The sequence below is a fragment of the Mauremys reevesii genome, linkage group 6 (assembly GCF_016161935.1).
Source record: "Mauremys reevesii isolate NIE-2019 linkage group 6, ASM1616193v1, whole genome shotgun sequence".
Classification (NCBI taxonomy): domain Eukaryota; kingdom Metazoa; phylum Chordata; order Testudines; family Geoemydidae; genus Mauremys; species Mauremys reevesii.
Window position 1 is genome coordinate 31,884,924 of NC_052628.1, and position 13,614 is coordinate 31,898,537.

Here is a 13,614-nt window from a genome sequence, read left to right on the forward strand (position 1 = left end):
TTTTAGAAGAATTAGAAATGCCAGTCTGTTACAGTATGTTTTGTGTACATGTTGCAACATTTGAGTAATTCTTAGTGGTGGTTTTTTAATATCATGGCTAGACTGGTATTCAAAATAAACATTACTTGGGCTTAAGGAAAACACTTATGATTAAGTTGTTAAAATATTTTGACAGTTTGCTTTAGGTATAGTCTGAGCTCAAATTTTACAAGTTGGAAACTTCCTGTGTTTTTCTTTCATTCTGTTTTAGTTATAAATGCAGGACAAACATTTCACTCTCATTCCCTGATTTAGTTCAGACAGACTGATCTAGTTTATTTTGTGAAGTGAAACAAAAAATGAAATTCCTCATTTCTAGGGATGATCTGGTGACAGCATCAAAAGCTTCTAAGTTTGCCACAGAAGAGAATCCTATGGAGTTGGTAGCTGAAGACTTAAACCCAAAATGACTTGTTTGCCTCCTCAATTCAAGTCCTGTCACCACTGGCAAGATTAGTTCAATATGCCCAAAGTTCAGCTGCACATTTCTGGATCTTCACCAGATGAGCATTTGTTCCTGGAGAGAGACAAGGAGAAAGAGTCCAAGAAGCTCCCATTGGCATTAAACATAAAAGTATCTGAAGTTGTTAGCTGGCTTCTTTCAGCAGCTTTGGATGAAGAATTTGATGATCCACTTTACTCTGTTCAGGAGGTGTCACAGTGCTAGGATGAATTGACATTTAAGTTATATTTAATTGCTGTTTCGTTTTTAAAGTGTGTTCATTTCAGTTATATCCAGAAAAATTACTCTCACCGGTGTCTCTCTCATGAATAGATTGATTCCTTGATTATTATTTTTTTGTCTATTTTATTTTTGTTACCTATTAAAACTTTGTGTCTCTTCATGGTCTTTATCTAGTGTTTTACTGTTGAGTACAGTTAAATCTGGTTACAAGACAATAGCTTAATTAGCTACGGCATTCTCCTACTAACCTCTTCCACTAAAATTTGTAAACAGTTTTGCTTTTTAAATTATAAGGTTCCTGCAGACTTCTTCCCCTTATAAACAAAAAATATAATCCCAAAACATCAATACAACAAACACTGCATGAGCCTTAATGAGAGATTTCCCAATCAAAAATGTCAAACAGAATATATCTTTAAGTGAAATGAGTCATAATATCAGAAACTCATCAAACTGAGCCTGCTGTTTGAGGAAAGATGAATTTACAAGGTATACCTTCATGGGGGTTTTATTATAAAAGTTTAAAGGAACATTCCTTCTAAAATAAAGAAAAAAACTGTGTGGGAGGTAGTGAACATTGATGCTTATATTAGCTTCTTTAATAGAGTAGTTTTAAACAAGTTGCGTTTTTTTTCTTTCTCTGTAGGATATCACTCCTTTAACTGGTGTTCCAGAGGAGCACATAAAAACCAGAAAAGTTCAGATTTTTGTCCCAGCGCGTAATGCCATGCAGGCGGGTGTCAACAACACGAAGAAATGGAAGCTAGAATTTGATACCAGAGAGCGCTGGGAAAATCCTTTAATAGGCTGGGCATCTACGTGAGTTTGATTTTGAAATGATTTCTCCTCTCATATCTGCGCAGATTTGACTTTGAAATGCCCTTTGTATCTGTAAATCCATGTGTATTTAACCATAATTATAATAAATGGTTGATGGGTTACAGTGATCATGATGAAATTTTAAACATAACAGTACATGTGCTGCTCTCTCTGTTAGCATAAATAGGTTTAGAAACAGATTTAGATTGCATTGCTCCAGGCTAGAAGAGGCTGGTAAAAAATCTTCAATTTCCTTCCCCACCTAATTTAAGTGTATGACCCAAAAATCAAAGATTATGTTTGCACATGCAATGTAGTAGCAAGTTGCAGTCTCACTGTAGTTGAGGGTCATTAATTACATCTGGTCCTAAACCCCTCTGAATGGTCAATTTTTAATTAGCCCAAACTTCAGATAAATGTATCTAGTTCATGAACAGTCTTTAAAAATATTTCTTCAGAAGTATTTACATCACTTTACTCACCTTTCAAAATTATGGTCTATTGCTTGGTTTGGTATGCTTTAAGATGTTTTGTTGACTTGATAAAATAAAAATTGCAGCAGTGATAACTGTACAGTATCACCTGCTAAACAGTCTTGCCCCCGTTTTGAGCCTGCAGAATTTTTATAGCATTTCATAGGCACTTTAATCAGTGGTATCAAATTTTATAAATTATGAGAATTTGGCACACTTCTCCTAACATCACTGTAAATTGCCACTGAAATATCATTTGCTACAGACCTATTCTGAAAAGTTAGCACTTACACATTGTCACCAAAACTTGTTTCAATATCTCACCCATTCCAGAATTTTTTTTGAAACCTTGAAAAGAGCACAGTCCACATTAAAGTTTCCCCTAGCAACTATTTTATATTACATTAGAGCTTAGTACCAAAGCGACTGAAACCAAACCCATAATTACCTTTGTCCTATGTGTTTATACTATTTCAACTTTAAGGTGTGTTTTTTTTAGATTGTTTGGTTTAGCTCTTTAATATTCTAAATCCAATCACAAAATATATGCATAATTTTAAAAATAGTCTATTTTAAAATGTATTTTTATTTGAAAATTAACTCTGTTTGCTATGTTCCATTTCCTGTACAGTAGTTGATACGACCAACATCTATATCAGCTCCCTGATGCCCAGTGTAGCAAGAAAAATATGGAATTCAGAAGTGAGCTCTTAGCTGGTAGGAGAAGGAGAGAATGATTACTAACCAGCATATTTTAATACAAATGATTTTGAAATGTTAAGCCTATGAATGTAGTCTAGCTCCCCTCAGACTCCATATTTTTCACCTGTTGGGCTGTAATAGTCTTAAACCAGTTTTTAAGGGCATCAGGCTCTAATAATAATGTAATAAAATAGGATTAGGCTGATTTCTATACTGTACATAACCACTGAACTGTCATCAACTGTTTAAGAGGTAGCCGTGTTAGTCTGTATCAGCAAAAAGAACGAGGAGTACTTGTGGCACCTTGAAGACGAACAAATTTATTTGGGCATAAGCTTTCATGGGCTAAAGCCCACTTCCTCAGATGCATGCAGTGGAAAATACAGTAGGAAGATCTCGAGAGAAAAAATACACACACACAGAGAACCTGAAAAATTGGTTGTTGCCATACCAGCTCTGACAAGACTAATCAATTAAAGTGGGCTATTATCAGCAGGAGAAAAAAAACTTTTGTGGTGATAATCAGGATGGCCCATTTCAAACAGTTGACAAGAAGGTGTGAGTAACAGTACGGGGAAAATTAGCATGGGGAAATAGTTTTAACTTTGTGTAATGACACATCCACTCCCCGTCCTTTTTCAAGCCTAATGGTGTCCAGTTTGCAAATTAATTCCAGTTCTGCAGTTTCTCGTTGAAGTCTGTTTTTGATGGGTTTTTTGTTGAAGAATTGCGACTTTTAGGTCTGTAATTGAGTGTCCAGGGAGGTTGAAGTGTTCTCCGACTGGTTTTTGAATAATTCTTGATGTCTGATTTGTTCCATTTATTCTTTTGCATAGAAACTGTCCGGTTTGACCAATGTACATGGCAGAGGAGCATTGCTGGCACATGATGGCATATATCACATTGATATATGCGCAGGTGAACAAGCCTCTGATGGTGTGGCTGATGTGATTAGGTCCTATGATGGTGTCCCTTGAATAGATATGTGGACAGAGTTGGCAACGGGCTTTGTTGCAAGGATAGGTTCCTGGGTTAGTGTTTTTGTTGTGTAGTGTGTGGTTGCTGGTGAATATTTGTTTCAGGTTCGGGGGCTGTCTGTAAGCAAGGACTGGCCTGTCTCCCAAGATCTGTGAGAGTGAGGGATCGTCCTTCAGGATAGGCTCTAGATCCTTGATGATGCACTAGAGAGGTTTTAGTTGGGGGCTGAAGGTGACGGCTAGTGGCGTTCTGTTACTTTCTTTGTTGGGCCTGTCCTGTAGTAGGTGACTTTTGGGTATTCTTCTGGCTCTATCAATCTGTTTCTTCACTTCAGCAGGTGAGCATTATAGTTTTAAGAACGCTTGATAGATATCTTGTAGGTGTTTGTCTGAGGAATTGGAGCAAATGCGGTTGTATCTTAGAGCTTGGCTGTAGACAATAGATCATGTGATGTGGTCTGGATGAAAGCTGGAGGCATATAGGTAACCATAGCGGTCAGTAGGTTTCTGGTATAGGGTGGTGTTTATGTGACCATTGCTTATTAGCACTGTAGTGTCCAGGAAGTGGATCTCTTGTGTGGACTGGTCCAGGCTGAGGTTGATGGTGGGATGGAAATTGTTGAAATCCTGGTGGAATTCCTCAAGGGCTTCTTTTCCATGGGTCCCGATGATGAAGATGTCGTCAATGTAGAGCAGGTAGAGTACAGCCAAGAGGAAACCCCTATTGCAGTTCTTGCCGTTCAGCCTTTGGCCTTCTCAGTGATCCACCTCCCACTTTCTTAAGCACTTGCTGTCTCAGAAAGGCAGGACGCCATATTAGGTTTTGTGCTCCAGTAGTGTTACCCCAAATTTCTTCCTAGAATTGCTGTTAAATTTGCAGGTTAATTGATTATTTAGCTTTAATCCTTTGTTTTCAGTGCTCTAGATGGAATGTTTATAGCTGCTAAGTGGACTCATAGTTTTTACTATGGTTGGACCCACTTATTTAAAAAATCATTTTGCCACTTTGTGACTTCAGAAATGAGGCTAAGACAACTGATCTACAAGTAATAATTAGCTTATGTGTTTGGGCTTCTGAACTCTACTCGTTTAGCTCAGAGGGCTTCTGGACTTGTTTTATTAGGGTAGAGATGGCTTCTGTTGCAATTAAATGCTGCTCTGGAAACACTTGTGAATGTGGAGATCATCACAAACGTAACTGTGTTCAATTTTCAGGCAGTTCTAGATGCCAGGTTTGCTCAGGTATTCTCTAATTATTCCTGGCCTACTTGCTGTGAAGTCCTGCTTTCCCTTCTCCAGTAATGTAGATTCACAAAGCAAATAGGGTAAAGACAGGCTCCTTGTCTCTTTACATTGTTCAGTATTTACATCTTTCACCTTTTCAATCCCTCAAAATCCGTCTTCCTTTTTCAAACAGTTTTAGAATTAAAAGGTTTTCATAGAGCACTGGTTGCTTATGTCATTGGCATATGCTTAGGAACTTACATAGTTACAATTTTAAAATATCAGTTTCTGAAAATAAAATCAAAATTTTAACACAGATTGTTTGTTTGAAATACAAAGAAAAATCTTCCCATGGGAAAATCTTTTAATATTGAAATTAAATCCTAACTTAAAAGTAAAAGGACTCAGGTGGCTCTGATTTATTTGGAGATGATGCATTTTCTTCATGGTGTCTTTAAATATGTATACGTAAAGTGGCATTAGGTTAGACCGTGAGGTGCAAACATTATTATACAAAATGCTTAGTGTTACACTTCAAATATATATATTAATATTTTATGTTTTACATCTTACAGTGCTGATCCTTTGTCCAACTTGGTTCTAGCTTTCTCTACTAAAGAAGATGCTATTGCTTTTGCTGAAAAAAATGGTATGTATTTGAGAATTCTAGGTCATAGCAGTATTTGTGTTTCAGTCCATTTTGTTTAGATAATCTTTACCATTTGGGAAGAAACGTTACATTTAATAAAGTAAGCAATAGTGTTTTGAAGCTAACATTCTTTAAGTGCCAGTTTTAATTTTGCTAATTACATATTAAAAATCCCTCTTTAATTATGTAGTTACCTCATAGTCAGTAGCAGCTCTGAAAACTTTTGGTTGTTAAGTATGCCTACTTGTGAATTTGGGAGATAGGATTTGATAGCATATGATCGGGGTTCTATTCTTGACTCTGCTGCGTCTGACCTTGTGGGAGTCACTTAACCTCTCCCTCAGTCTCCACATCTTTTGAGATGTTTATTTCACTGTGGAATTGAGAGGCTCAGTTCATGTTACGTGTGAGGCAATTATGTTCCATTTGTTAGAAGGCACTAAAAATGCAAGTATATTAGTAGGAGTCATTTTTAATGTTGATTTGGCAGTGTAATGGACTGCTCATATGCATTAATATAAGCACATGCTTAAGTCTGTAAAGGATCTGGGCCTTAATCTTCTAACAGGCCATTAGAAGTACTATATATACAGTAAGCAGTCTACAGTTTGTTAAATAACTTTTCAGACATTTTTCTAACAATGTCCTTTGCAAGTGGAATTTGCAACTGCACAAGGAATTTGCTCCATTACTCCAGCTTTCCCACACAGCTCTGCCAATGAACTTCATCTTGGCCTACAAACGATTACTATGGCAGTAATTACTACTACTCAGTCCTAGGCACCTCATGAGTAGGGAGTGCCTGTCAGATCAAATTGGTGCCAAATTATGTGGTATTTATGATGTGTGCCCACATGCAGGGAACTAGGAGAAGCCCTTCAAAGAGATTTTCACTTAATTCCTGTCACTACAGGTCATAACTTGTATCTCCAGAGGTGAAAGACTAGGGTATTAAACCACAATGTTGCCTAATCTTTCCCTGTTCAATGTATTTCTGAATTTAGAGTGGTCAGAGTTCAATTAAAAATAAACTGAATTAATTACCCTCAAAAAATCTGCCTCTTTCCATTGGGATACACAAATTACCATTTCAGAAAGTTAAAGAATGCAGTAGTTTTCACTCAGTCATCACAGCACCTTCATCTCCCTCAAGTGCTGCAAGATATCCAATGCTGCATGTATAAAGTACTGGATGAAAGGTGATAAGCAAAGCAGGGAATCAGGAGAACCCAGAGCTGCCTTAATGATAGCACTTCTGTTCCACTGCCAGGTTTTCAGCTTAATAGGTGCAAAACCTAATAGGGGAACACATACTTACTCATCTCATTAGCATGAAAGTCAGGCTTAAACCCATCTCCTTGCACATGCCTAGTCTCCACTCACCCCCTGTCCTTTTAATCTGCGGACTTGAGTATGATGCCTGACGTTTACTACTGCTCAGTGTGGAGGACTGTGCCTTCCAATTTACCTTATTTGTGCCTCAGTGGCAGTGGTGCTGATTCAGTCTTTAGCAGCGTGTAGGGGATTGAAAGATCAAGGCATAAAGCCTTGTCTAAACACAGAAGCTGCACCAGTTTAACGTTGGGTGGGATTTTTAAAAAAAAGTTTAGTAAAAACAGTAGAAATCTCCTGTGTAAACATATATATCTATTTAATACCAGTTCGGTTTGCACTAATACACTTCCCAATGCAAGTAAAATCAATATAAGCTAGGGTAAAATCAATATAAAGTGTCTACACAGATGTTTGTACTGGCTTAAGAGATTTGATTTTAACATCACACCTTTAGTTAAAGTGGTGCAATTTTATGTGTAGTCCTTATCTGTCTTCAGACCTTATTAGTTGAGGATCTTAAAACAGGAAGACCTGGAAACTTAAGTTATTACTTTGTGTGTGTGTGTATATATATATATATGTGTGTGTATATGTATGTATGTATATAGCATGTGTATATTGAGAGGGGATGCATGTGTCTATTTTATAGATAGATATAGTGTGCATGTGTATATTTATAAAAAAATAAATTAGGGAACTGACTATGTACCCAAGTTTATAATTTAATTTACTAGAGTAATTGCCACAAATTGTTGATCTGAACACTAGTTTTGGTTCAGCTTAGAAAAACCTGAGGAGATTCAGCAGATATCTCTTCTCTTAACAAGTATTTATGAATGTGTTTTTTAAAGTAGAATGAAATACTGTCACGGAGTTGGGGGAGACAAGGCCCTGCACCCCCCGGCTTCCTGTGATTGATTGACTGATCTCAGCCAGCCAGTAAAACAGAAGGTTTATTTAGACAACAGGAACACAGTCCAAGACAGGTCTTGCAGGTACAGACAACAGGAGCCCCTCAGTCAGGTCCATCTTGGGGGGCCAGGGGAGGCCAGGAGGTCTGTCTGGCTTCCCCTTCATTTTCCCAGCCAGCTCCAAACTTCAGCCCCTTCTCTGCCTTTGTCCCTTTCCCGGGCCAGGAGGTCATCTGATCTTTGTTCTCCAACACCTTCAGTTGGCACCTTTGCAGAGGAGGGGCCCAGGCTATCAGGAGACAGGGTGTCGGCCATTCTCTTTGCACACTCTTGCACACCCCTTCCCTCTAGGGTTCTGCAACAATCGCACACCCTTATCCCACCACCTAGATACTTAAGAAATGCATAGGGGAAACTGAGGCACCCACACACTAAAATACTAAGAACATTCCCACTTGGTCTCACTCGCGTATCTCAAATATATCTTACATATAGGATAAGAGATGCTTACAGCAAATGCAAGACTGGGATTCGCTCAAAGGGGCTTTGCACAAAAGTGTATTTTCTATTCTCTCTGAATGGCACAAAGCTAACTGTATGTATACATTAATACTGTCATGTTATAAATGTTAAAAAGGTTCAGTTAGTAATTTGGGGTTTTTTAATTTTCTTTTTTAATTTAACTTTAAGGAGGAAATTTACCCTTTCATTGGCATCAGTGAAACTTCTGCTTCTGTAAATTTCTAACTTAAAAATGGAAGTATTTCAACTGTTCAATGATTGAGTGAAATCATGTTGCAGAAAGAGAGCCCAAACTTCATAATACCAAGCATTGTATGGGCAACTTTCGAGATACCTGGAGGCTATACCTAATCTGCATATTGATTTACATAAACCGTATTGTCCCTATCTCCACTTTTCTGACTTTTTTAGCATTTCCCTTGCAGAACTATCATATTACTTGTCTTTTAATGTTTTATTCCTTTCTCTCTTATCCCCATTTTATTCTCTCTCTGTGTCTCTCTCTCTCTCTCTCTCTCTATCTCTGTGTGTGTGTGTGTGTGTGTGTGTGTATACACACACACACTTTTCTTTTTACTCCTTTCTGTCTAGCTTTGATTACTTATTCTTCTTTTTCATGGCCTGTTTTCTCCCTCTTTCTCCTTTGCCTTGCAAAGTCTCCCTTCTCTGCAGATTCTCTCCCACCCCCTTTCCCTAGGTCTCCTTTATCTTTCCTCACATCACCCAGTCTCTCCTTCCCTCCCTAATTTGTCATTTCCCCTCTTGCTGAATTCCCCCCAGCCACCCTCAAAGGGCACATGCATTCCCAAAGTCTTGGTCAGTCTGATGTAAAATATAGAGAGGTGGATCCATGAGATTATGGGACTATATACCTCACAGTCAATGCTCCCTTTTGTGCTTTCCCACTGAAATAATGCCCCAGGAAGGAGCAGTGAAAGTTGAAATATGCAATATCTGAGATCTGACAAACCTCAGAACAGGCGTAGGTCACATTTAGGGCTTCTGTATGTTATAGCATCATTTTCTACTGCTGATTACAAAAGAATAAGTACATACATATTATATATCAGAGATGTTTATATTTCTTTTCTGTTAAATATTTAAAGTTTTAATTTATATTTCTTTGTTCATTTGCTCCATATTATATGCTGTGTGTGTATTGTTTAGAATTCTCTCCGTGTTTTTCCCCAGGCTGGAGCTATGATGTTCAAGAGAGGAGGATTCCAAAGCCTAAATCCAAGTCTTATGGTGAAAACTTTTCTTGGAACAAAAGAACAAGGGTGTCCACGAAATAGGTTGGCATTGGCTATCTCTCTGTCTGACTGTGAATAAAGTCAGCTGTGCTGTATTTATAGTCCATGTATAATACATCTCTTAATCTCCTAATAAATTTGACCTTTAAACTACAGATGCATCTTGTGGTGTCTATTTAAAATGTTTTTGATGTCTCCAATTGAACCTGTTACAGCCTTCCCTATATAGAGAGGAGATTTGGGGTGTTCATACCTCTAGGAAATTGCTGTACTCGGAATCCATTAAATGGAATGTTTGAAATCAGCTGCAACATTAAGGATTGTGGCTTGCCTTTCATAGTAATTTTGTAGTTCAATAAGTTGTTTAAAATCACCACCCTTTTATGTAGATGTTCTGTTAACAGGAACTCCTCTGTTTTTGTTGTCATTGTGTACAGGAGAAATTCATCAGTCTGACAGCATGGGCATGCAGAAGTCAGTATCTGCTTATTATTAAAGTTGTTTGGTGGAACTGCATGTACTCCTTTCAATCCAAATTAATACTGTGCTGTAAATGTGACTTCCTATAAGCATTCATAATCTGAGTAACAAGCCAGCATTGTGTGGTTGTGTTTAAAAATATTGTATATTCCTGTGAATTTGAGCTGTAGTCTAAAAGATCAAGATAGTAAGCCCTCCTGTTTGATATACCTTCAAAGTACAACTAGATGGGAAATTTTAATACTTAACTCATACTTACAAATTAAATCAGAGTAGTGAGGTAGCAGCTATAAGGTGCTCTTGTAACATTAAATATATGCTAATATACCTATTTTATCACACCTAAATTTTACTTTTAATAATATAGAAAGCAAACACTTACCTAAACTGAGGGTTCCATAAAAATACTACACGTTTCATCAGCCTTACTACTAAAACATGTAACCCAGCGCTGTCCTGGTGCATTATTTAATTATTAGAACGTTTGTCATGTAGAAATCTATATTTGTAGTCTTTGACTTACCAGTGTCTTTTATTTGCCCTTTATTATTTTTCAGTAATTTTGTAATTGACAAGTTGAGACATCAGCAGATAGTCACTGATGAGACTTATAAATGTTGGTATAAAACTTGTGTACAACAAAATAGTTTACCCTGAGTCCCACAAAAGAGTGTTCAGACAAGTTCCATTTTTCAGATGGCTGCTGCTATTTAAAGGACAAGACACTTGAAAATGGTGCAACTGCAATCCATTGGTACAGTGACCAAAGGAAAGCACAAACAAATGTCTAGGGTGACTCAGACTCTGTGATATTCTTGTAATGTCCCTATTTCACAAAGTTGTCCCAATGTGCTGGCTGACATTTATTTAAACCATTGTTTTTTATCCAATTTCAGTATAATCAACTGGCTGGGTGATGTTGCTGCCTTCTAACCACAGAAAGCACTCATATTCCAGCCACACGTAATTCATTCTCTTTCTATTGCATTGTGCATGCAATGATGTGCAGTGGCATCTGAGTTACTGCAGAAATCCCGATGTGCACCAAACTGGAGTTTTGAACAGCCCAGATTCCAATGCGTTGCTACATCTTTCAACCCAACTAGCACTCTGTCCTCCACCAAGGAGACACTGCTAATAAAATCCATCCAATAGAATCTTTTGGTTTCCTTTCACAAGCCATGAACAGCAAGATCCAGCCTCCACATAGTGGACCTGGGGCTCCTGCTTCAACCCTTGTCAGTACACTCTAACCATCATGGGCTAGATTATTTATTTATTTATTTATTTATTTATTTTGGTGCCTAAAATATGCAGATTGGCACCTATTGGGGTTTCACCTGATTTTGATAAAGTCTTCAGTCATTCTGAAGCCCAGACCCTATCCATTTTCTCCAGTCACATTCCCTGCTTTCTTTTCCTGCATTTGGTTGCAAGCCATTAAAAGTTACAGGGCTTAAGTGTCTCAGGAACAAAGACACTGATCATGGTGGGAAGCCAGTTATTGGCTGAGCCTGCCACTATACCATCACTCCTTACATTCAACTCAACAGCATTTCTCTGTATAGAACGCAATAACTTTTCAATGCCACATTTGATCAATATGAAAATGTCAGGGAATGTTCCAGGCATGAAGGGCCAGAACCGTATATTTTGGAGAAAAAGGGGGGGGAGGGGGCATATGAAGACTCCGCTTGCTCTTAGCAAAGCGACAACCTCAGGCACATCTTGTAATTGTCAATAGATCAGACTTGTTCCTGGCACCCATTAATGCCTTTCAGCATAACATTACTCCTTGAAATAGTGTTTTACATATTGACATCCTGACTGACTTATCACCCAGCCAGAAAATAGAATAATGGCTTTTGGGGGAAGGGGGAATGGAGGTGTGCACACAGCCCCATCATGGAGGGGCAAAATGTGGGATCCTAGTATGGGGGGATGGGGAATAGGAAACACAGACCCACTGGTGGGGAGAGATTGGAAAACCCTCATATGGGGTGGAGGAACAAAATGGCCCTTGCATTGGGGGAAGGTGTGAATTGTGAGGAGGGAATGGTGGGGCAGGTAGTTCCTGGCATGGTGAAGGGGGGAATGAGGGTGTAAACAGAGCCCCTTTTATAGGGGCAGAATGGGGGACCCTTGACTGGATATTGCAGAATAAGGGCACAGAGCCCCTACTATGAAGAGAATGGTGGACAGAGGGACCACACAGACCCTGACATTGGGGAGAGGGAATGGGGCACAGAACCCTGGTAGAAAGGAGGATGGAGGGAGAATAATGGGGTGGCACACAGAGCCCTTGCATTGGAGGAGGTTGGGGGACCCGGGAATAGGAGGAGGGCTTATAGGGGGCACAAAGAACCCCTGCTGGTGGAGACTGGGGGGACCAGGAAGAAGGGGGATTACACAGGCAGCCTATCATGGGCGGGAGGGGAAAATGGGCACACAGAGCCTCTGCTATGGAGGGCATAGAGCAAAGCGAGTGGTGAATTGTCTGTAACTTGAAATCAAGGACTTCCAGGACTCAGCCAGAGGTGGTGGGCCTATCGCAGGAGTGCGGTGAGTGAGGTTCTGTGGCCTGTGATGTGCAGGAGGTCATGATGGTCTCTTGTGGCCTTAAACTGACTCTGTGAGCATGCACACGGAACTCCTGGCAGAGGGGAGATTGAAGGAGTTGCAGGGAGTCCCTGAAAACAGGATGGGAAGGTGGCACACAGGGAACTTGTGTGGGAGGGGAATGGAGGAATGCAAGGGGCCCCTGGTTTGTGCAATAATCTCAACCTTCAGAGTGTCTGCCCCCCTAGTCTTAGCTATACCCACTAAGGCCTTCAAGTTCTTTGCTCTGCTATGTGGGACATAAGTTTATTTTCAAAATCAAATTGGATATAGGAGCCTCATAGGAAGAACTAAGCACAATCATAATGTTAGAGATAGGAAACACCTTTTAGATAATTGGCCCCAACCCCTGGCTAGTGCAACATCAGAAGATGGTTTGCTGTATGATTCCAGGTTTGACCTCAAATTGCACCAGATTACATGAATATGGCACCAAATTGATGCTAAATCAATGAAGAAAAGGACTCCAGTTCCAGCTGTCTCTGTATGAAGTGTAGTTCATCTCTTCACTGAACTGTGCATTAATTGCTCCAGAAATTCTGGAGTAGATAAAGACTAGATTTAAACAGGTTACTTGTCATACATTGGGTAAGTACTCTGTAACTAACTGGGTGAAGTTGGGTATTCTCAATCAGGAGTGGTCATCAGTATGACCTGTGAAATCTAGAAACAGGCTTGGGGATTCCCAAGAACTACCCAGTTCCTCATCAAGCTGTCTCTCTAAGACAGACAGTATAATAGACTAGTCAGGCTTTCAGAAAAGTTAATTGTAAGTGGTATTTTTTGTTAAAAGTTGGTAAGTCTTTTAAAGATAATTAGGGTGTGCAGAATCCAAATATGGTTGTTACCAAGCTGTATGTTGTGTATAAAGACTTCTACAAAGAGGAAAAAGTAATACATGGAAATCACTGAAGTGTAACTCTTTA

At 39.1% G+C, this 13,614-nt stretch overlaps 1 protein-coding gene across 4 annotated transcripts in view; it reads left to right on the forward strand.

The window, feature by feature from the left end:
• Positions 1–9,744, forward strand: part of NDUFS4 (NADH:ubiquinone oxidoreductase subunit S4) — a 60,314-nt gene extending 50,570 nt beyond the window's left edge. For all 4 annotated transcript variants that reach the window (XM_039545981.1, XM_039545982.1, XM_039545983.1 and 1 more), the window contains 3 exons: positions 1,371–1,543; positions 5,495–5,568; positions 9,528–9,744. In XM_039545981.1, coding sequence (XP_039401915.1) covers positions 1,371–1,543; positions 5,495–5,568; positions 9,528–9,631 — 351 coding nt within the window. In that variant the 3' untranslated portion in view covers positions 9,632–9,744. The remainder of the gene's footprint in view (positions 1–1,370; positions 1,544–5,494; positions 5,569–9,527) is intronic.
• Positions 9,745–13,614: the final 3,870 nt, after the last annotated feature.